This window comes from Acomys russatus, chromosome 6 (genome assembly GCF_903995435.1).
Source record: "Acomys russatus chromosome 6, mAcoRus1.1, whole genome shotgun sequence".
In the NCBI taxonomy this organism is placed as follows: Eukaryota; Metazoa; Chordata; class Mammalia; order Rodentia; family Muridae; genus Acomys; species Acomys russatus.
In genome coordinates, this window is record NC_067142.1 from 48,553,183 (window position 1) to 48,575,657 (window position 22,475).

General features: G+C 44.5%; 1 protein-coding gene across 1 annotated transcript in view; it reads right to left on the minus strand.

Moving 5' to 3' along the window:
- Positions 1-22,475, minus strand: part of C6H1orf21 (chromosome 6 C1orf21 homolog) — a 211,933-nt gene that overhangs the window by 19,738 nt on the left and 169,720 nt on the right. Inside the window, exons 4-5 of the mRNA XM_051147567.1 lie at positions 11,629-11,705; positions 5,774-5,834 (exon numbers count right to left, since the gene is read on the minus strand). Of these exons, the coding sequence (XP_051003524.1) occupies positions 5,774-5,834; positions 11,629-11,705 (138 nt within the window). The remainder of the gene's footprint in view (positions 1-5,773; positions 5,835-11,628; positions 11,706-22,475) is intronic.

A 22,475-nucleotide genomic window follows, 5' to 3' on the forward strand; every position in this document is an offset into this window, starting at 1 on the left:
GAGGAAGTGAAAGGAGGCTGCAACCCGCAACCCCCCCCCACCCCCAAGCCTGTCCCGTGACATACTTCCTCCTGCAAGGCCCCACCTTGTAAAGGTACCATAATCTATCCAAACACACTGGAGACTTAAAATGTTCAAACACATGAGCCTGTAGGAGACATTTCCAACTAAAAGGACACTGTGTTGTAAAGTCAAAGATACACACACAGCAGACCACTGCCTATGTGCTCATGGGCGATGCTGGGGTCTAAGAAGCAAGAGCAAGAAGTGGGGGCCATGGACGGGTCCTGTGGAGTTACAAAACCCTGAAATTAGAGGTAAAAACTTTTGTGTATCTAACACTACACCCATTTCAATAGGGGCAGTCTTTATAAAGTTTATTTAATTAACATTTTTCATAATATATTCTGATGTTTTTCCCTTTCCCTAATTCCTCTCAGCACCTGTCCCCCCACTTCCCTACCCACCCAACTTAACAACCTAAAGTAAAAAATACAAAGTGAGCACAGGAGTGCATACCTGTAGCCCCAGCACTCAGGAGGCAGAGGCAGGAGAATAGCTGTGAGTTCGATGCTAATCTGGGCTACACAGTGAGTTCTAGAACAGCCTAGACTACAGCATGAATTCTTAGCTCCAGAACCAAACCAGACTTCATCCTAAATAAGTGAGCTGGGCCCTTTAGTTTACTAATCTACTGAGGGACACGCAAAGAGAAGTGAGACAGATTGCAAAGCTCCTTTCAGTCGTGGCAACTTGATGGGAAAGGACGAGAACATCTCAATGCCTTGTCAGAGCTCATAAATGTTTGAAAATCATAACTTAAAATGTAGGTTTCAATATTTCCAGTCTACCCTGAACTACTAAGTAATCTTTTTTTTTAGTTGACCAAAAAAAAAAAAAAAAAAAAATAAATAAAAAAAAAAAAAAAAAAAAAAAAAAAAAAAAAAGAAAAGAAGAAAAGAAAAAGAAAAAAAGAGCTAGTAGTGGGAAAGGCTAGATAAACAGAAAAAGAAAAGACCTTTATCATTATAGTAGGAACAAAAATTTTTTTTTTTGCTGTCTTCACTAAACAAAATGCTATCAGCATGCTGAACATCTTTTGAACCAATATGTGAAATTTGGTAACTGATCCGAAATGAAGTTTTTTCAATGTCAAGTCAGACATATGCCAATATTTTACTGAAAACAAAACAAAACAAAACCACACTTAAAACATTTCTATACAGACAGGGAACTCCACAGAACACCATTTAGGGTCGTTATTCACATCTACCTTTTCCGCTGGTGGCAGCTGCTGGTCACTCAATGAGAGAGACGTCTATGGACTTTCTCGTTCCTGGGTCTACTCTGAAACCACTTACCCTATGTACATATTACATAATGTAAGTATCCTACATTAAGTAGCATAACCATTAGGCACAATTTCAGGGACAGGCACCCAGAAGAAACGGCCATAAAGAGTAAAGGCCACACATCCTCTCTCATGTGAGTATCCTTACTTCAAATCTTTTGTCTGTTTAGCGTGGAATACACGGGGAGCTAGGAAACTAGAAACTTCCATTGACAGGGGCAAGAATTCAGGGAGGGAAAACAGTAAGGTACAGGTGAACTGAAGACAGAGAGGGGGGAATTCCGGGGGAAGAGTGGCACAAGCAGGGAGGGGAGGGGAGGGGAGGGCAAGTGAGGGGTCAGGAGAAGGCTTAATCAAAGTGACGTCTGCGTGAAGAAGCTCCTTGGGGACTCATGACCCTGTAATGCAAGTGGAAAACCTAAGAAGAGGTAGTAGAGCATGTGCCATGAAGGAACAGGGGAGAATCCCGGACGCTAAAGGTTTGAGTGGGCTCCCCCGTGTGGGTGGTGTAAAGGAGATGTAGGGTGGGTTAACTATAATTATGGCTTATAGTTATGAGGAAGCCTTGGGAAACTCCACTAGTATGGAAGCTAGTTAAAAATAGTTTTTAAAAGGAGTCTGGACAGAAGTAACCCCATGTTTGTAAATCATGTTGCTCTCCAAAGACACCAGTTTTTAAGTGAAAATTTCAGTGCCAGGCATGGGTTACCTCCACACAAGTTATTCCTCAGAGAATACCGAGAGGCACCCAAAACAATACAGACTATGGCCACCATTCTTGCATGTCCACCATAACTAGATGGTAACATTTTACTGCTGGAAACACTTCGGTTGCAGACACAGAGAAATCAGTCTTGAGCTGACCAAAAAAACAAAAAACAAAACAAAACAAAAAAAACAAAAAACAAAAAACAAAAAACAAAACAAAACAAAAAAAAACCCTCTCCCTACTGACTGGCTTTCAGAGCTGGAAGGTGCTATGCAGGCTGCTGGGGGATGAAAGACAGCAATGGTTTTACCCATCGGTGGACTCTGCATGCTACAATACTGACCTTCCAGGAAAGATGTATCCACAGCTGCAATAGTGGCAGATAACAGGGATAACCAACTACTCTTTTGATTGGATTTGAGGTCTGCTCCCCAAGAGGAAATTCATTCATGTTACTGCAAACATGGCCAAACCCCATGGCTATGGAAGTCATAGAGGAGGAGAACCTACTGACAATTTTCTAAACGGTCATGTTGGCAAACTGCCTTCTAAATTTTTTTTTTTTTTAAATGTCCATAGACTTGTGCTGTTTCCAACCTTTCTCTGAGAGGCTTCTGACTGCAGTGGGTAGTGGTTGATGCAGAGAGGCATTTGTGTTCAATAAGAGGCTGGGAGTAAGAGACTCTGTGTGCTTAGTAATAGATGTGACCCTGACATCATCCTCTGCCTCTGCGCCACACTCAGGAGCATCATGGGAAGTGGGGGCAGAAGACTGGAGGAGCCAGAGGATGGGGAGGTGCTCTCCCCTAGACATGACATGGCTGATGTACACATGAACTCCCAGTAGCCATGGTTACCTACACAAGACCTGCACAAGATCAAGCCAGTTAGAAAGTCCAGTACAGGAGGGAGAGGGCGTTACAAGGCCCTGCGCACAGCTGAGGAGGTACTGGTAGTTGATGACAGTTGGACAAGGGAGTCGCTTTTTTTTTAGGGGTGTGGCTCCTGGTAGGTTCCACCTGTTCCCCCATGTCCACGCACATAAAGGGAACATTAATCGGACTCTGGGTTAAAATTTTTTAAAAAACTACAAAAGAGAACATGGAGGAGGGGGGGGTGATGGGGGTTCCTGAGAGGAGCTGGAGTGGGGAGTGAGAGGTGGATACAACCAAAACACCAGGCTTCAGGGTGGAGCGCAGGGAGTCTTAGGGAAGAGTTGGGGATAGAAGGACCTGGAGGGGTCAAGAACCGCACAAGGAGACCAATGGAGCCAGCAGGGGGTAGCGGGTGCTGCAGAGGCTGGTGCACCAACCAAAGGCTACATATGGTAAGGACCTAGACTCTCTGCTCAAATGTAGTACATAGGCAGCACAGTCTCCCCTAATATGGGGAGTAGGGGCTACTTCTAACATGGACTCTGGGGCCCACTGGTTGATCGCTTCCCCCTGGTGGGGCAGCCTTGCCAGGCCACAGAGGAAGAGGATACAGGCAGTCCAGATGAGACTTGATAGGCTGAGGTCAGAAATTAGGGAAGGAGGGCTTCCCCTTTCTGAGGACTAGGGGTGGGGGAAGAGGGGAGGAGGGAGGGAAAGTGGGATGGGGAGGTGATGAGGAAAGGGGCTACAATCGGAATGTAAAGTGAACAAATTAAAAAAGAAAGAAAGAAAGAAAAAGACTCATAGTATATATGAATGAAGTTAAAAAAAAAAAGTAAAAATAACAAAAACAAACAACACCTGCCTAACAGCCCTCAATATAAAAAAAGGAGTGGGGTTCATAGAGAGGTAGCTCCATCTATGAAGTATTTAACTTGCAAACACAGGACCTGAATTCTATCCCCATAAGCCACATTATTAAAAAAAAAAAAAAAAAAAAAAAAAGGCCAGGCCTGATGGTACAGGACTGTAATCCCAGCGCCGAGGAGATGGAGCTGGTGCATTCCTTGAGCTCAACTGGCTAGAAAGGCTAGCTCATCTTGTAAACCGACTGAGAGACTCTGCCTCAAAATATAAGCAGAAAGAATTTGAGGAATGATACCCAAGCTTGACCAACTGGCTTCCACATGCACACACGTGCATGTGCCCCTGAACAAACACGTGCCCATACACACACCAAAGCAAGGAGGTAAAATAATAAACAACAAAGCTCAAAAAGAGTCCTCTGTGATGCTTTAATAGTACAGTGTGTTCTGAATTTATTCCTCTCTAGGATAGTGTTCGTAAGCTATAGCGTCAGCTGTGTAAGTTAACACTATCACCTGGTTCCATACCCCATTTAGCACATGTGGCACTTGAGATCAAGTTAGTGCTTACATTTCTACATATACTTTTCTGTCAGTGTAAATCCATGTATTGTTAGGGAAGCAACTTGGAGACTCTGCTGAAAGACAGGACCGTGGAATTCCAATCCTGACTAATACCGTCATCCCTATTATCTGTTGGCAATAGGTCTCCAAGACTCCCAAACACTCATGAAGCTGGGGATGGTGGCGACCCCTATATATTCTGTTTTCCTATATATAGTCACATGCCATGTAATGGTAAAGACACATTTAGAGAAATACATCACTAGGTAGTTTCGTTGTGCAGACATCAGAGAGGGAGCTCCCACAGATCTGGACCAGTCACCTACCGTGGCCTGTTAAGGTACCCCAGATGCATGAGACGGATGTCGGTGCCGCAAGGCCACTCTTTCTTAACTGTCAACTTACAGTTTGTTATAAGTAGAAGGGATACATTTTAAAACGGTAGTACACTAGGTATACAGGTCAGTAGTATAGCCCCTTTGTTCCTGAGTATCATGTACCAGGACTGTTTGTGCTGCCCTTCCATGCCGCTGGCAGAGGAGGGGATGCTTTTCACACCAGCACCACCACAAACACCCAAGCCACGTTGTGGTATGACAGCTCCTCTCCAACACCACTGGGCAGAGAAGCATTTTCAGCTCTGCTGTCACAATCTTAGGTGATAGCCCTCGCGTACGCAGTCTGACCAGATGATGGTTAGGCTGTTATGTGAACGTAAACAGAGACTTACGCGTGTATAATAACAAAGTCTAACGTATAAGTCTGTCGTAGTAAGAGGTTAGTGACAAGGAATAATAATTATGCCAATAGTTATGGGTTATCACTTGACTTTCCCGTTAGTATGTCCGAACCACACTTGACTGTGAGTCATTGAAGCTGTAGTGAGGGAAGCTGCCGCTTGAGGGGAAGATGGCCAACTGAGGGGAAAGTTACTCAAGCATCGTGAGTCTCAGCAAAACGCGGACAATAACCCTCCCTCTATGTTATCTGTAGCAGCACTCTGCTGGTGTGGTCTGGTGGCGAAAAGGCCGCTGCCCAGGAGGGTAGTAATGGAAACAGGAAGAAGCTGCCTGTGAAGAATTCGGTGTTCGGCAAACGTGGGCACTCGGCGGACTTTGGCAGGCAGTAGCCCTCCTTGCAGCCTGAGGTTTGAGTTTTTCAATGGCTTCTACCTGATTTGACTGAATAGACCGAACTAGGGCAGCCTATGACCCTGGGTGGGGGTGGGAGTGGGGGTGGGGGTGGGGGTTGGGGTGGGGCTCTACCACATCATTTCCATACAGACTCTGTTTTGTTTTAACTGTCTAATCCTTCACCAGCAGATTTAGGGGTAAAAGTATCGTTATCCTAGCTTGTCATTAGTATATTTACCTTGAAATAATGTGTTTCACTTGTTTTGCCTTCTTACCTTTTCAATTTTTTCATCCAGCATTCTGAAGAATTCTTGTTGGCTTTCAGAGATGTGCATGCTGGAAAACAAAGAAGAGTAAGTGCATATTTCGGTGCTTTCTTAAACCACGCCCTCTCAAGTCAGTGATGGTGGATCCCTCTAAGCTCCTGTGCAGGCGATTACTTACTGCAGACATTCCCACTACAATACCCCAAAGCTACTGCAGAACAGATGCCATGGCATTGATCTTGCAAAAATGTTTCCTAAGTCTACGAGTGCTCACGATGGAAGGACTACAACTTCCGCTCAACATGCAGGGGTTACTTACAGTGGTATTACTGGGCAGGACCTGCCATTTTTTTTTTTTTTTTAATCTTTAGAAACACATTTTGGGATTTTAAAAGGACAAACTAAGAACATGCAACATGCGGCATTTTCAGGCCTGTATGTGAAACAGAAAACCACCCTAGTTATGTCGAAACACGGATCTTAAAGAGGCCGACGCACCGAGGCCATAGCACCGGCATATCCAGCTGTGAGTACCAGCTGGAGACACTAGAGCCTAGGACAGAGCAGTGGCTGGGCACTGCCCCTGGGCAGTTTCCCCACTTTTAGTAACTGAAAGTCCACCGGAAGATGGGGTAAGCTAAGCAGTGCCTTTGAGTAGCCTTTACCCCATGCGCTTGCTTGTCCTATGCTGCTTAGCCTGCTAAGTTAGATGGCTGGTGTTGGTGGGGACAGCACATAGGAAGGCAAAGACAGCAGGGTCACAGATGGGAAGGGCGTGGCAGAACAGGCCTTAGTGCTCACGCGGCCCTTCTAGCCTGTCAGTACTTGTAGATATTCCACTGCACACTACGTTGGTTGCAGTGTCTGGGGACTAAGGTCGGAGGGAGCAGCAGCCGACCTGATGTGCCATTAGCATGACACTTCAACCCTTAGAGGCCACCTGAGGACACAGGTGCCCTGAAACCATCGGGCTTTCCATGAACCGGACTCTCCTGAGAAGCTCCCCTCTAGGTGTGAGGCCAAGTGAGCATGTGGCATCAGCTGCGCTCTGGAGGGAACACAGGGTAACCCTGCAACACCACTAATTGGTTCACAGCTTGCAAAACACTTTCACACGTAGCGTGTAATCTTGCCGTCCTGTATGAAATTGCTCAAATAAGGGAAATGTTCTGTTCGGGAACTGGACCTCCTTGATATGCAGGTTTAAACGGCAGGGGCAAGAATTAGTCGGGGATGAAGAGAACGCGGTAAACAGCCTTCTCTTCGCAGAGCCCTGAGCAGAAAAGGCAGTGCGCACTGAGTTTTCCCAGCTTCCTCACAGCTTTACCTGCTTAAACGGCAAAGCATTCTCTCGTTGGGCTACCCTGGAAGCAAACCTGCCCAGCCATACATTCTCTTAATAGAGGGTTCACTATAAGCATCTGCCCATGTTCCCTTGCTGACTAGAGGCCACGCCCATAGTCTTTTTTTTTCTCTAAAAATTTAAAATATATATATATTTTATTAATTTCTTCATATTACATCTCAATTGTTATCCCATCCCTTGTATCCTCCCGTTCCTCCCTCTAGCTTTCCCCTTACTCCCCTCCCCCATGACTGTGACTGATGGGGACCTCCTCCCCCTGTATATGCTCATAGGGTATCAAGTCTCTTCTTGGTAGCCTGCTATCCTTCCTCTCAGTGCCACCAGGCCTCCTCATCCAGGGGACGTGGTCAAATATGGGGCACCAGAGTTCATGTGAAAGTCAGACCCCACTCTTCACTCACGACTCGCCTGCAATATTGTGATACCCAGGGTCGCCAGCATGGACAGGGCTGGCCGGCTGGAGCCCTAGAGCTTCAGTTTGATGCCTGATGCTGAGGCTTTTTTTCTAGCCGTCTCTTGTGGTAGTGGTGCTGGTCCTCCCAGCCTTGTTCCCGGATGCTGCTTTACTCCAGGCTTCCTGACGGTGCAGAGCACGAACCACTTGGCACCATGCTGGCCACATGGGCATACTTTGGTTCTTGCTCTTGGCCAGGCTCTTAACAGTTGTATGTCCCAGGTAGCAAAGGGGTTAAAATAGGAGTGTATCTTCAGATAGATAACAAAAGACACGTCTGTGTAGCCTCTTTAAGAATGCCCAAACAAACAAACAAACAAACAAACCCAAAACCCATGGAAATGGCATTCTCAGGTTTTGGTGTTGATGGTGCAAACTTTTTTGGCTTTAGTTCTTAGCAGTGCGTTACTTTGCATGCAAAGCAAGGCAATGGGTATTTAAATTTACATGATTCTTGACCTTTCACAGATGCAGCGTGGTCTGTCACAGGGGTGAGGCGCCTGACCTCAGACTCCCCTTCAGACAGGTTTCCTACTAACCATCTGCAGTTGTTGCCGGCTTCCACTTAAGTCTTTATTTAATGATTACAACATGAGACCAGAAGTGCCTGGCTAGCAGTCGTACAGATGCACGGAAGGTGAGGGGGAAGGCTTAGCGCTGCAAGTGCGCCTGCCATCTCTGCGGTCACAAGGAACTTATTATGGGTCCTGTATCAAGAACCTGAGACTGAAGGTGAAGGCCACTGGCCTAAGAATGTGTGTGGAGACAGAAGCAGACACTCCTCGGAGCTTTTAGTTTGTACAGCCTACAGAGAGGGAAATGCCTGCCTGCACATGCCAGGCAGAAGCACTCTAGAAATACAGTATGTGTCCCGCAGTAGGCAGAACTGATGGACCGGAGGGGGCTTGTCATCGGCAAAACCTTGTGTACGGCACAAGCTCCTTGAGATGAAAGCTTCTGTCAGAGGGACAAGGGCACCCTTCACACAGGAGCAAATGCTCCCTCAGGATCCTACGTACCTATCACCTCATTGTTAGTGAGGTAGGAAAGAGCAAAGCTTAGTCTGTTTTCCATGGGTTCATTCCAGACGGCAGAAAGCAAGCTCATCAACACAGAATTTTTATTCTGGTGAAACAAACTGCCCAATATCAGCTGGACTCTTCCCTCACCACATGGAAATCCTATTAACACAATAGCACTGATATCAGCATTTACCTTTAAGAGTACAGACTGCCCTGTGAGGACTGGGCCCTGGGTACCAACTCTATTCTAGGCATCTTTTAAATTTTTACTCATTTGTTTGTTTGTTTATTTATTTATTTATTTATTTATTTATTTTTGTTTGCTTGAGACAGTTTCTCTGTCTTGGCCTTGGCTGTCCTGGACTCATTTTGTAGACCAAGCTGGTCTCAAACTCAAGAGATCTGCCTGCCTCTGCCTCCCTGAGAGCTGGGATTACAGGAGTGTGCCACCACGCCCAGCCTCTAGGCATCTTTTTTTCCTGATGCACAATCGAATGACTGCGAGTTGGGTAGAGAGAGGCAAAACCCACAGATTTTCTTATCTTTTCTCTCTACATACTAGGTAGGGACTGCTGCTGCTCTGCACACAAGTTTTAAACAGAGTGACTATGTGGGGCTGAAACTCAGTAGGCTACCCACTGGTGTCTGTACTAACTAACAGAGCTCAGCGAACACCCCAGAGGGCACTGCAACGCTCCGTAAGAGCACCTTGCACCCTCAGAGGCTTCTCTTTCTGTTGCTTCTCCACTTAGGGTGACTGGGGAACCTTAATGCCAAACAATCCAATGACGGGCAAAATGGGGCTTCAGAGTGAAAGGCATTCGGCTTTCATTTTCAGCGACGTATGACGCTTTCAAACATGGAAAACTTCAGCCACAAAACCAGAAGGCTTTAATAAACACGGTTTGGATCTGCTAATGACCTCCCAAAGGTGGTGGCCGAGAGGGCTCGGGATTCAGTATAGCAATGCCTGGGGGTGGGGTACTGGATCCTTAAACTCATTATTACTGATGAATTCATTGACAGAGTTAGAGTTCAACGGGTTACTGAGAAGTGATGGAAACCTTAGAATGAGGGGACTTAGCTGGAAGATGGAGGCTGGTTGGGGCAGGCTCTTGAAGGTCACATTTTTGTCTCTGGCCCTTTCCATATTCAACAGTATCTGTCTCTGTCTCCCTGCCTCCACTGTCCTGGCTGCCATGGGGTAAGTGGCTTTGTTATATCACATGCTACTTGCTGCAATGTCTTTGCTTCATCAGAGGCCAAGAAACAACAGAGCAAATGACTAAGAGCCAAAATGGACCTTCCTTTCTTCGGGAGGCTCTTCTCCGGTGTTTTGTCATAGCAATGGAAATCTGATTTACATAGGAGGTGTCCCAGTTGTTTTTTTGGTGTGGTTTTTTTTTTGGTCAGTTTGACACAAGCTAGAATTGAGAACAGGGAACAAGTGAGAAAATGTCTTCATAGGACTAGCCTGAAGGCAAGCCAGATGGGACATTTTCTCAATTAATGATTGATGTAGGAAGGCCTAGCTCACTGTTGGGGGTGCCATCTCTGGGCAAGTGGTCCTGGATGACACAGGAAAGCCGACTGAGCAAGCTAGTAAGCAACACTTCTCCATGGCCTCTGCATCAGTTCCTGTTTGCAGGTTCCTGCCTTGAGGTCCTGCCCTGACTTCCCTCAGCGATGAAGTACCAGCCATAAGATGGAAGGAGCCCTTTCTTCCCCAGACTGATGTTGACTAATGCTCTACCACAGCTGTAGAAACATCCCTAAGACAGGAGGAGCAGAGAAGGTAGACAGCACATCATCCCCAAATATACTGCCTCTCTCTGCTCAACTTCCCAACACAGGTTTTCACTGGCTTCAGGTGTTCGCTTTTCTACAGAGGTTCCCAGAACAGATATGCTTTTCCTGTTTATCTACCTTGTGACAATTTAATTCTCAGGTCCAAACAGAAATCCACGTGGACAGAGACACAGCTTGGTCTGTCTGGACACCTGCACACCCAAATTTCAATGACCTGCTGAGCTCCTCTTAATCTTAAATTGCTCAGTGTTTTCTTCATGAGCGTCAGCCATTTTCAACTGAACTTTGGGGCTAGAAGATTCACTCTAATGTTTCTGACACACTTCCGGTGGTAGTTCAGACACCACTACTCTTATTTGTTTAATTGTTTTGTTTGCAAAGCAAACAAACAAAAGACAACGTTAAGTACCCATAAAACTCAAACCAAAACTAATGACCAGAACCTTGATTACAAGCTATAGCTGACTCAAGGTTTGTCCCCAGCTGTGTGTCCCTCTGCCCTAGAGAGACCCTCTCTTGCCTTTTACCTGCTTTGGTTGTATTTTTAAAATTTGTAGAGTGCAACATGTTCTGTGTAACTAGTGTAGGACTGATATGGAATTGGCAGGGTGCACTGCTGCAGAGCCCTTGGTTAGCCTGCTGACTTATCTTTTATCATGTAAACAGCCTGTGTTTCACTTACACGAACCCATTTAGGGGCAGCTGCCTTCCCCCCTCCCACCCGCCCCACTCTCAAGGCATTCCAAGTACACAAGATTCCACTTGCAACCTAAAACACACACACACACACCCTACATACATGCTGCTGTGTGGAAAATGTGATCTTACTTGTAGAATTATTTTCTATATTCTGGAAAATCTACACTGTCGTTTGTACACCATCCTCTGTTTTGTGACCTCTACTTCTCATGAAGATAGGTTCATAATTTTAATGCAGTTGTTATTGGTAAATTTCCTTAGGATTTATACATATACTTTATATCTTAATTAAAATTCCCCTCTATCCAAGAGCCATAAAACTATCCTTCTTATTTATTTATTTTACTAACTGGCTGGCCTGAAACTGTCAGCTTTGATATGCCCTACGGGTCTTCTGAGACTATATTTTGTTTACTGTCTCAATTACTAAAGCTTTATATTAAATCTTGATTACCCGGTAAGCAAAAATGGAGTTTTAAGGAAAAAAACAAGGCAAACAGAAAAGAAGACTTACTTTGCTCTGGGCTGATGGACTAGTCCAGGGATTTCTTTATTACTTTTAAGCCTGGCATTCGAGCTGACGCTTTTTTCCTGGAACACAAGCACATATGTAAAAGACCAGATGAGAACCCACGATCATGCGATATAGTGAGCATTTCTGTCACGAACCCTTTGATCTGCCCCTCTACCGAAGCTGTATACCCCCAGAAAGACGTTACATAATTCAGGCAGACCCCACCAGACTGTGAACAGGAAGTACGGTAATGAAAAGAGGAGCTGGCTTTGTCACAGGTACCACTCTGTTTAGAAAACAGCATGCAAGCAGCATCTAATTACTGGTTTTTAATAGTGAGAAAAATCGACAAAAGGTTCCAGTGTCAGACGGAGGGGAGGGGACAATCACAGGCACTGTCTACCTGCTCAGGTGAATGCCCAGCTGGGACAAGGACAAGCATATGACTACAAATGACTAACTGTTTTACTCCATTAAATTTTTGGGACTAGATGTTACTGGATTAATAAAAGTCCTTGGCTTTTAGCTAGACAAGACTTTGTATTTCCAGCACAGCAGCCACACGGGAAAGATATACTCAAGTATTAAAGTGCTGGTGGGTCAGTAAGTAGATTATCTCAAAAAGACAACCATCCTGTGTTTTTAGAGACATACGCAAAGCGATTTACGTGTAGCTTGAAAAACATACCCTTAAAGTGGAAGGAAATTTCTACACCTCATTAACAGGAGGCTGTCCATCCTTAAAGAGCTTGAACTGTGGCCACAATGGAAGAGGCCACTGTTTAATTTAGGAGTTAAAAGCCACAGTGGACTAGCTCAGGAGTGTCACTACATGTGGAGTAGCCTAGATGACACGAAACAGATGGATCCCCCGAATAAATTCTTTTGTGTCTCTAGTTCCCCTGAAGACAGCGGACACCATTTCAGTCAGTGAAATCCCAGCCACTTTTATACTCTCTGGTTGGCTGTTATTTACCACCAAACGCGTCTGTGTCTGCAAAATATCAGCACTCTGAAAATATGGTAATTTCAGGTTCTAGGAAAAGAAAAAAAAATGACCATTTTCCTCCGGGCCACCTTACCTTCTTCATAGTAAAGTAATGTATTTATGAACATCTAAGAAGTATAAAATGAGGCTCTGGTGAGATGGCTCAGTGAGGAAAAGTGGTTATTACATATGCTGGATGACTTGAGTTCCATCCCCAGACCCCCTGGTGCAAGGAGAGAACCCACCCCACAGCTTTCTCCACATGCGTGCTGTGTTGGCCACGATCCCTAATGGCAAACAACATAAATTTAAAAATAAGTGTGGGCTATACACTGCTTCTCCTGCTGGGGTAGATAGGGAACAACACATAGTTATTGGGCCTTTTACAAAGCAGGTGGGGCTATTAGCAAACTAAGGCACCATCTCCAGTAGCCGAGGGCCTGTGTCCACTGTTTACCATTGGGGTTGTGCTGCCGGACAAGGGCCTCAAGCATCATGCATGGTGCTCAGCACAGAGTAGCAGAGCCAACAGTGCCAGCAAATGACTGGTCTCTCTGTAAGGCTCAGAGAGGGAAACAGCTCCAAGGAAGCCTCCCAGGCAGTGTGGAAGATACACTTCCAAGTTTCTTCCAAGTTGGACAGGCACTTTCTCCTGGAAGCTGGATGTTTTCTTAAACACTGAGAGTGGGCAGGTATGATTTGTCACTTCCCTCTCGTCACACAATCTCCCAAATTCCTAGAGCTCAAATGATACATCATCGTTTTCAACAGAGGCAGGGAACTGAAATGCCACACAACTGTAACCTACTGGTATTCTCCCCTACATAATTACATTACCTCTTCAAATCTCCCTTAAAGGCCTATTATACATACTTATGAGCAAACCCCAAAAGGACAGAGGCTCAAAGGCAAAACTTTCTACTATGCATGTCGCCTTTATCTTGCACATTATAATTCTTCAAGACCAACAGTAACAACTTATTGAGGACTTCCTTTAAGTAAGACAGTATTTTAAGAAATTTATATATATTGACCTAATTAGTGTTCACAAATATTTGCATATATTAACTTATTTTCATGCCTATACCCCCCTCTCTGAGTTAGGTACCATTTTATTACTCCCGCCCCCCGCTTTTTTTCTCACTCCAGACAGTGTTGGTTTTGAAATTTCAGGCCCCATTCCTCAGCTTTACCATGCTGAGATTACAGCGTACACCTCTATCTCTAGTCCCTTAATCCTCATGTACAGCTTAGCAAGTTGAGGCATTAAGAGATGAAGAATGTAATTACTTAAGTAATGAGAAGTGATACTGGGATTTGAACCCAGGCAGCCTGACTCCAGAGTTCACACTCGTAGTTGCTAGGCCACAAGTTCTCAAATGTTTAGAATCAACGCTTCTATCTGTAGTCTTCAAAATTTGACACTTCATTCACACTATTTTAAAGAAATGCATTTGTTGAAATCCTCACCTATATATCAGCAATCTCTTGACTGTGGTCAGGTTCATAAGAGTAGGTACAAAGCTTTCCAACATTATGGTTTTTGGTTAAGGTTTGAATTTTATCACTGGCAAAACCAAAAACAAACCCCTGCTACTGATTGTTTGAAGTGACGATCTCTCTTCATTCATTTTTGAGTGCCCATGGCTTGTCTGGAGCTCTGCTATCTCATTCAAAGAAAGAACTGGTAATTCAGCCATCAACTCCACCAGCTTCGGAAGTGCCTCTCTTCAGGAAAATGCTGTCCTTGGGTAGGCAAAGGAAATGCTTGCTTTGTGCGTACCTACCACTCACTGCATTGCAAGGCGGAAAAAAAGATATGCCCCCCCCCCCCAGCACAAGATTTAATAAAAGTAAATCAATACTGCTTAATTGAGGGCATTCTTAAGTGAAAAGAAATTTTCTACCATAAGTCATGAGAAGGTGGCCAATGCACACTGACTGCTGTCTTACATGAAATACTAGAAGCTTGGTGATTTGTTACAAAAAGAAAAAGGGCTTATTTAGCTCAGTTTTGGAAGGTGAAAATCCAAGAGCAGGTAGTCTCAAGTGTTTCCTCCTGGTGAAGGTACCCTTGGCTGGGAGACCCAAGGGCTATGCAGACCACGCCTTGACCACAGTTCCCCCCTCTCTCTCGCATACACACACAAAAGCTTACTTACTTGATCATGGTGCACACCTCATGTAAATGAAATTAACAGCCTCATGAGGTAAATGCACATACCATAAATTCTCTAGTATAATTGTAGTTCTGTGTATAGATCACCATAGCCCAGTTTTAATGCTTCCTTATTCCAAAAAAGTCTCCCCAAACCATTTGTAGTTACTCATTTTCATCCAAACAATCATTGTTATCTGTACAAACCTGCAATTTCTAAGTTCCTGTGACGTCACACAATGTGTAGCTTTTTGTTTCAGCAGTTTTCACTGGGCATACTTTAGAGATTTATTCACATGTAGCATGTATCAGCACTTCCCTTGTTTTAATTTTAAACTAACATCCCAGTGTATGAACTTTCCACACTTAGCCATCACTTACTGGTCTGTGGCCATTATGAGGGATGATGCTATTGGTGGTTACATTAGGTACTTCTGTGTACATACACATAGGTTTTAATTGTTCTTGGGGAGATTTCTGGGAGTGGAATTGTTGGGTTGTACAATAAGTTCTGTTTCCCTATTGAAACTATCAACACACTATTTTAAAAAGTGGTGGCATGATTTTATATTTCCATCTGCAATGCATGATGGGTCCAGGCTTTACACATTCTACCATCAGCACTTGGCAGTTTCTCAATTACTCCTATTCCAGAGGCCACGTAGTGCCATCTCACTGGGAACTTTATTATTAAACATTACGTCTTAATAATTTGTTCTTATTTTTTCCCTATGCATCCCCCAGGGTACTTCGTGCTTTAGACAGAGTACTGGCATATTTACTGGTTGCCTACATTTATCAAAGAAAGCCAGCTTTATATTTGTTTTGAAACATAATTAACCTGTACTTCAGGGTTTGTTTGTCAGGGAATGAGAGATGTGAAGTGATTGCCTTTTTTAGAGGGGATGGGACGGAAACAAAAAAGGGCTGGAACAGGTTGGTGGGAGTAGTGGGCACCCATGAGAGCCATGAGACACCTGCTCCAGGAATGAAACTGGGAGAAAGAGGAAGAGGAAACTCATGAGGTGCTGTTTCCCTCAGAAGAGGAAATTGTTTGAATGCTATTTCACCCTTAGAAACATAGTACCCTACACAAATCAGCTGGGCACAGGAAGAACTGACTAGAAGCAACGGAGCTTCCTCTCTCCACACTGGCATCCAAGCCCTCTGGGGTGCGTGTTAAAATGCAGCCTCCAGACCCACTCAAGACACCCTGGATAGAGTCTCTGCAGGCCAAGGACTCTGCAGCTGGAAAAGGAGTCCTTGCAACTCTTTAAAAGTCTGAGCACTTCACTTCAGAATAAAGATGCCTTCATGCTTTGTATTTCCCCATTTGCCCTTCACAGAACGGTTCCTGAGGCTCTGCACGGACACCTCAGGGTCCTCACAGAGACCTACCTGCCAGGGCAGCCACCTCTTCAACGCTTATTTTCAGGGGCTCCATCAGCTGGAAGAAGCATCCATTTTGCAAAAATGCTTGCAAACTACTGCCAGGTAGTGACAAGCATATTTAAATAACGAGTTTTTTCCTTTGCGCAGAATAATTTCTTTCTTTAGGAACAGAGCACACCTGTCATGTCAGAGTAAGTTTCTCCTTCCCTCGTCAGTCACTGAAGACAGCCAAAGCAACTATATTAACACTGCTGCCAAGAGCTCCCCCACCCACCTGGCAACTCCCAGAGGGGAGGAGGGAGAAAGAAAATATCCAGAAGAGCCTGGGGCTTTCTTAAAACCTCCTCTCTTACCTTACCTCCACAATGCTGAAGGAGGCAGGACCTGCTCAGGATGCTGGGGGAAACCACCCTGCTATAGGCTGGGATGTAGGAGGATGGAATATCTTTTCTCCGTTACCTCCTTGTCTCGTTTACCTTGCTTGAGCTCACAGCTATAGCTGTGAGGGTCTCTTTCCTAGCTGGGCTTAAAGTGTAGAGTGGACCCCCCCCCCCAGGTTTCGAATGCGCAGGAGCAGGGAGTTCTCTGTCTGTCTGTCTGTCTGTCTCTCTTGTTCTCTCTCTTCTCTCCTTTTCTCTTTCTCTCTCCCTTTCCCCCTCCCCTCCCCTTCTCTCTCTCTCTCTCTAACCCCCCTCTCTCCCCCTCTCCTCCACCTCAGGTTTTTCAAGATAGTTTCTCCGTGTAACAATGGGCTGTCCTGGACTCACTTTTGTAGATCAGGCTGGCCTCGAGCTCACAGTGATCCACCTGCCTCTGCATCCCAAGTGCTGGGATTAAAGGCGTGCACCACCACGCCCGGCTTGGGGAGTTCTCTCTTACTTAGAAACCCCAAGGCTCAGAATGTGAGGTCTGGAGCACAGTCACGGCTCCTGGGTCTGCCACAGTGTCCTGTGCAGAGAAATGACATGAAGACACTGAACATGAAAGCCCAACAAAGGGCTAGTGCTATAGGTGGTTTCTCTCCCCTACCTCTGTCTGTCTGTCTGTGACTCCCTTCTTCCATACCACAATCACTTCATTTGAGAAAGTCCATGGAAACTAGGAAATAAAATATTTTTCAAAGTCCAATAATCAAGAAAATTTGGGGCACAGGCACATATTTGAAAAATAGGAACTTACTTAGATACAAAATAATCATTTCTCTTTGGGGGAGTGAATTTCATAGATTGTAAACTCTAAAACCCATCTCATGTGACACTGGATATTTGATTTCTATGAAGAAGGACACTGTCTCTTTTAGACAGCTTGTCTTCTCATGATTGTGGTTAGCTAAACCGCACTTACTTGCCCAGAATTACCGCATGTTTATATATGGAAATGTTCACTCCATCAGCTGCAGCTTTTGAACTTGGCCACCCAGCATCAGAACAGTAACGCAAAGTCCAAATGTCCACTATCATTCTTCCTTAGGTACAGATAGTTCTAGACTTGTCAGCATTTTGTTAAAGTCATTTACTGGAGATGAAGTTAAAATGTGAAGTGTCAGGGTTTTTTGTTTTTGTTTTTTTTAAATTCCTTCCCCTTAAACGAAAATACTGCCCTGTGCCCCATCTTACGGCAAGCGAATGTGAAAGGGGCAAATGGATTACAAAGCATCCCGATGCTTTTCATGGAGTTGCTTTTTAAGGCAGACCGGAAACACTTAAAATAATCATGTAAGTTAAACAGCCACAGGAAACAGCTTGGAACAGATTTAATTGTATATCAACAAATTTAGAACAAAGTCATTAAGTCACTACGTTGGTAATTAAAAGAAACAAGCTACAGTGTTACCAAATCCTACTGACAATTATAAGTTAAGGATATTTTTAAAAAGATGATGCTTCTCTGGATTTTTTCAAGGTATACACATGCACGGAACCACCTACTTTGGAACTATATCCGATTTTTACCCATGATGCTTTTATCAGCTAGGGAAAGGTAGCTTATGCGTTGTAACAAACAGCCTCCAATGTCAGAAGGTTAACAGATGGAAGTTTACTGCTGGTGCACGCTGCTCCTCCAGCGCAGGGTGAGGAAGCCAGATACTCAGGCTGAGGCTCCGTATCACCGTGACTTTCAAACTTATCATGGCTAGGCCATCAACATTAAATCCTCATATTTACTTGGCCATAATACCTTACAGAACATTTAAAGTCAAAAGCAGGGAAAACATGACACCAGACAGGTCTGAAATCTGAGTTCCAGGCCAGCCAGGGCTATACAGTGAGACATTATTAAAAAAATAAAAAAATAAAAAAAAGAAAGAAAGAAAAAACAAAAAAGAGGAGAGAGAGAAAGGGAGGGAGAGAGGGGAAGATAATAACAATCCCACTACACATTTGCCAGGAGAATTTCAATATATCTTGATGCCCTATTAACTACTATATTTCTAGTTTTTCTAAACGCATGTATTTTCAATCATAGTACTACCAAATATTAATTATAGAATTCGCTCTTTCTGAGCAGTCTGATGTATAATTGTATAATGAATACTATTATTTATATTAAAATGTGAAATTTTTATGCAAATACACAACAAACATTGAAAATTTAAACAGGATGAAAATGCCATTCAAAATTCAGAACAGGCTAAAGCACTTAGGTAAGTGACCACAGTGGCTAGCACTGGTCCATTACACTACATACAATCTGGACATAACATCTGGAGTGCATGCATTCCAGAAAAATGCATGGAAAGCACATATGATCACACATCATAGCCTCTCCATTGCTCCTTTCCCTTTGAATAAAACAAAACACATAGGAACGGGAATCCCATTCATGCTAATCTTCGTCAGTAAGACCAATGGCCTATCAACTCTCCTCTGCCAGGCATCCTTGTTCACAGCTGGCATGGCACTCAGGGTGGAACAGAAGGAATTACGAGCTGAGCTTCTGCCATACTCCTCCAGACTTGGAAGAGAAATGAAAGATTCTGGATTTTATTCTAGATACAACGGGGAATCCTAAAGAGTTTTAAGCAGGGAGGTCATATGACTAGATATTAAGCTCTAGAAACATTGCCGCCATGAAGCAAGAGAAGCAGAGGCAGGCTGTCTCCCAAGGAGCCTGCCACAGTAATCTCGGCGGTCTTTTGACGGACCGTACAGGGTGAGCCTGATGGTAGAGAGGACACACTGGATTGTGGGGTGAGAAGATGTTTCTGTTCTCCAGGGTACTCCAGTGGGAGGTGTGGAGGGGAAGGAGTAGAGCTGGGAGATGCTGAGAGGACAATAGGCCCTCAGAGTGGTCCCCACCAGTTAGGATTCCTTCAGACACCATTAGATCTCCCTCAAGCCAGGAAGGAATGCACCTAGGAGGGATGGATCTCACCCAGTGCCACACAGGAAGTACAGTACGTCTCTCCGTCTGTCATTGCTTATCACTGTGACTTTATGTCACGACTTTGCCAGCTCCAGATTCAATCCTACCAGCTGTGTGGTCCATAAGGTGAGTCTTTCCTGTGGTCCCAGTTACGAATACAGTAGGAAAACACCGAAATTAACCAGAGGTGGAGCCGGCTGGCCACTTCTGTGGCCGTGGTGTCCTAGCGGGTCAGAGGACGCTGTTGGGAAAAAAGGATGCAACGGCCACCACAGCATTTGTTGCTCATCTGCCCATGGGCTCTTTGTATTACAAATGTTTTCTGTTAGAACCTATGTATGTACACATATGTAAAACTCTACTATTAAAATGACAGTCTATGCAACACGGCCCACACAGCGAGGACATGCTTTCACATCTAAGAGGTTTGAGTTTTGAACTGGCGAACGAAGATTTCTCTTTTTCATTTCCTTTTCTCCCAGCAACCCTATAACTTATTTTTAACAGCAATATAAAAATATAAAAACGCACACATTGATGAGGTGCCGTTTTTCTAGCTACTTCTCAATTCAGTTCCCTCTTCACACATCTTTGCCATCAGAAGTCCGAGCAAACGAGAAATCCCTGTTTTCATAGCACCCTCCCTTTCTGGCTTTCATCAGACCTACTGCGCTGGAACTGTTTCACACAGTGGATGACGTCTGCCACTGGACTCCTATAGAGTCCTGCACTCGATGATGACATCTGGCGTTGTTCGATTGTGTGAGCACTCGCAGCCCAAGGCTTTAGGTGGAAACTGGTTGTAGCTACCAGTCCAGGCTGAAGAGGCTCCTCCTAGTTAACATGTACAGTGCTTAGGCCATAAAGCGCCAGCACGCCCCTAACCCCTTTTTCTTGTTTTAGAGAAGCACGCAGCCAGAAATGGTGGCTTTGATCTTGACATGCTTAAAAGGTATGCTCAGCTTTGAGTTTCTTCATTAGTTTAGCTGCTCAGTCTTCCAGAAGCCTTCTAGGAGAGCTTCCATATTGTCTTTTCCTAATAGCCCCTATATTCGGTGTACATCTCCTGAAGACATCTGAGTGGGGGCATTTACAGAGGGTGGGTGGGCAGTGATGGGCCTGCACAGCCTGGGATGGTGGCCCGTCAGGGAGGAGAAGTCTACCATGTCTGCTGCTCTCACGTCCCACCTAACTGAGGATCAGTTTTAGGAGACTTACTGAACAGGACTTCATCCCTGAGAAAGTGAGCGAGGCTTACTAAACTGCCCCGTGACAAAGCTGCTGAACACTACCTGATCGACCACACTGTTCTCTTCGCTCTTTCTGTATGCCCTATAGGGCCAGCTGACATAAGCCAGCTAAGCAGGGAAAACCAACAAGTCAGCTGAAATGAACAGTGTTAGATGGCTAATGGGACCCACGGCTGTAGTACAGCCGTGACCAGTGTGACAACTTCAATGGGTGACTTACCGTCTATTGCTATAATGGCATCTTCATAACATTAGCCTTGCTAAGTCGCCTGCTACCATCATGCATCTGACCCGTGACATATTTAGAAACCTAGTAGAAAAATTTCTCTATTCTTAGAAATCTTGACCATTCTTGGACTGTTCCCTAACGCCCATGAATATTCTCCTTTGTTAGAGTTGTATATAAATAAGCTATCCAAAATCCCACCCATGCTCCTAATGATGTCATTGTTTGTGCGAAACCACAGCCTACCCCCAGTGTGTACTAGCTTCTAAGGTTTGCTCGGGTGACACCTCCCTCTCAGTGCTGGTGCTTAAGTGTAAATGTGTAATATTTTTTACTTTTCTTTTACACACACACACACACACACACACACACGCACGCACATGCATGCACAGGTACATGTATGCATTTGTGCTAGAAGCCCAAGGTTGACCTGTAATGTTCTTTAATCTTTTTCTACCTTATTTATTAAGAGAGGGTCTCTCACTTGAACCCAGAACTGACCAATATGGCTAGTCTGGCTAGCCAGCTTGCTCTAGAAAGCCCTCACCTCTACCTTCCAAGTGCTGGGATTGTAGGTGGGCCACCATGTATGTTTACTTGGGTTCTGGAGACCCAAACTTTGGTTCTCACACTTGCAATATAAGCACTTCACCTACTAAGCCATCTCCCCAATGCTTTTATCTTAAAAAAAAAAAAGAAATAGAAATTTTGTTTTAAAAAATCTTTTTTGCTTCATACTGCCTTGTCTTAAAATTCCCCTAGGCAGCATAAGTCAAGACCACAGCTGCTTCTGGGAGAGGCCCCCAAGGGACAGCCTCATTGGGCTGCACCTCCTACTGAAATGACACCAGAGAAAAATTAGTTTTCAGAGTTAGTTTGCTGATTCTCTCATTCCTTATCTCTAGAACTCAGCAAGATTTTTCCTCCACTTGAGTAAAAAGCAAAAAATAAAACAAAATTAAAGTGCAGGCTTATGAGCGTCAATCAGCTACGGGGACCTGAAGATAAGGTTGCTTGTCTTTGCAAAGCCTGTCCTGGCAAGCCTAACTGCCATCCTTTGGCGTGACTGAAATCTCTAGATTTTAATATAGCTTATTAATTCAGATGTATCTGCATGTGTTTATAGTCACATGATATGGAAGACCCATTTTCATTTGAAATGTTATTTTCCATACTCAAAAATTTTGAAATAATTTAAACTTCTTCTGGAGTCGCTGACATTGATGTTTTCAATCGTTTAGTATCACAAGCATTTTCACCTCACCTCATGTTTTCAGGTGTATTATCTTCCCCCTTCAATATATGAAATAAGATGCACTTTGACCTTGTCATGCTAAGCCACCAGGGCAGCACAGTTTGCCGCTCACTGCCTTATCCTCTTGGATAAGTAATTGATAAAAAGCTGCTTATGCCATGTGTGGTGGCTCACACCTATACTCTTAGCACTTGGGACAGGCAGGCAAGAGG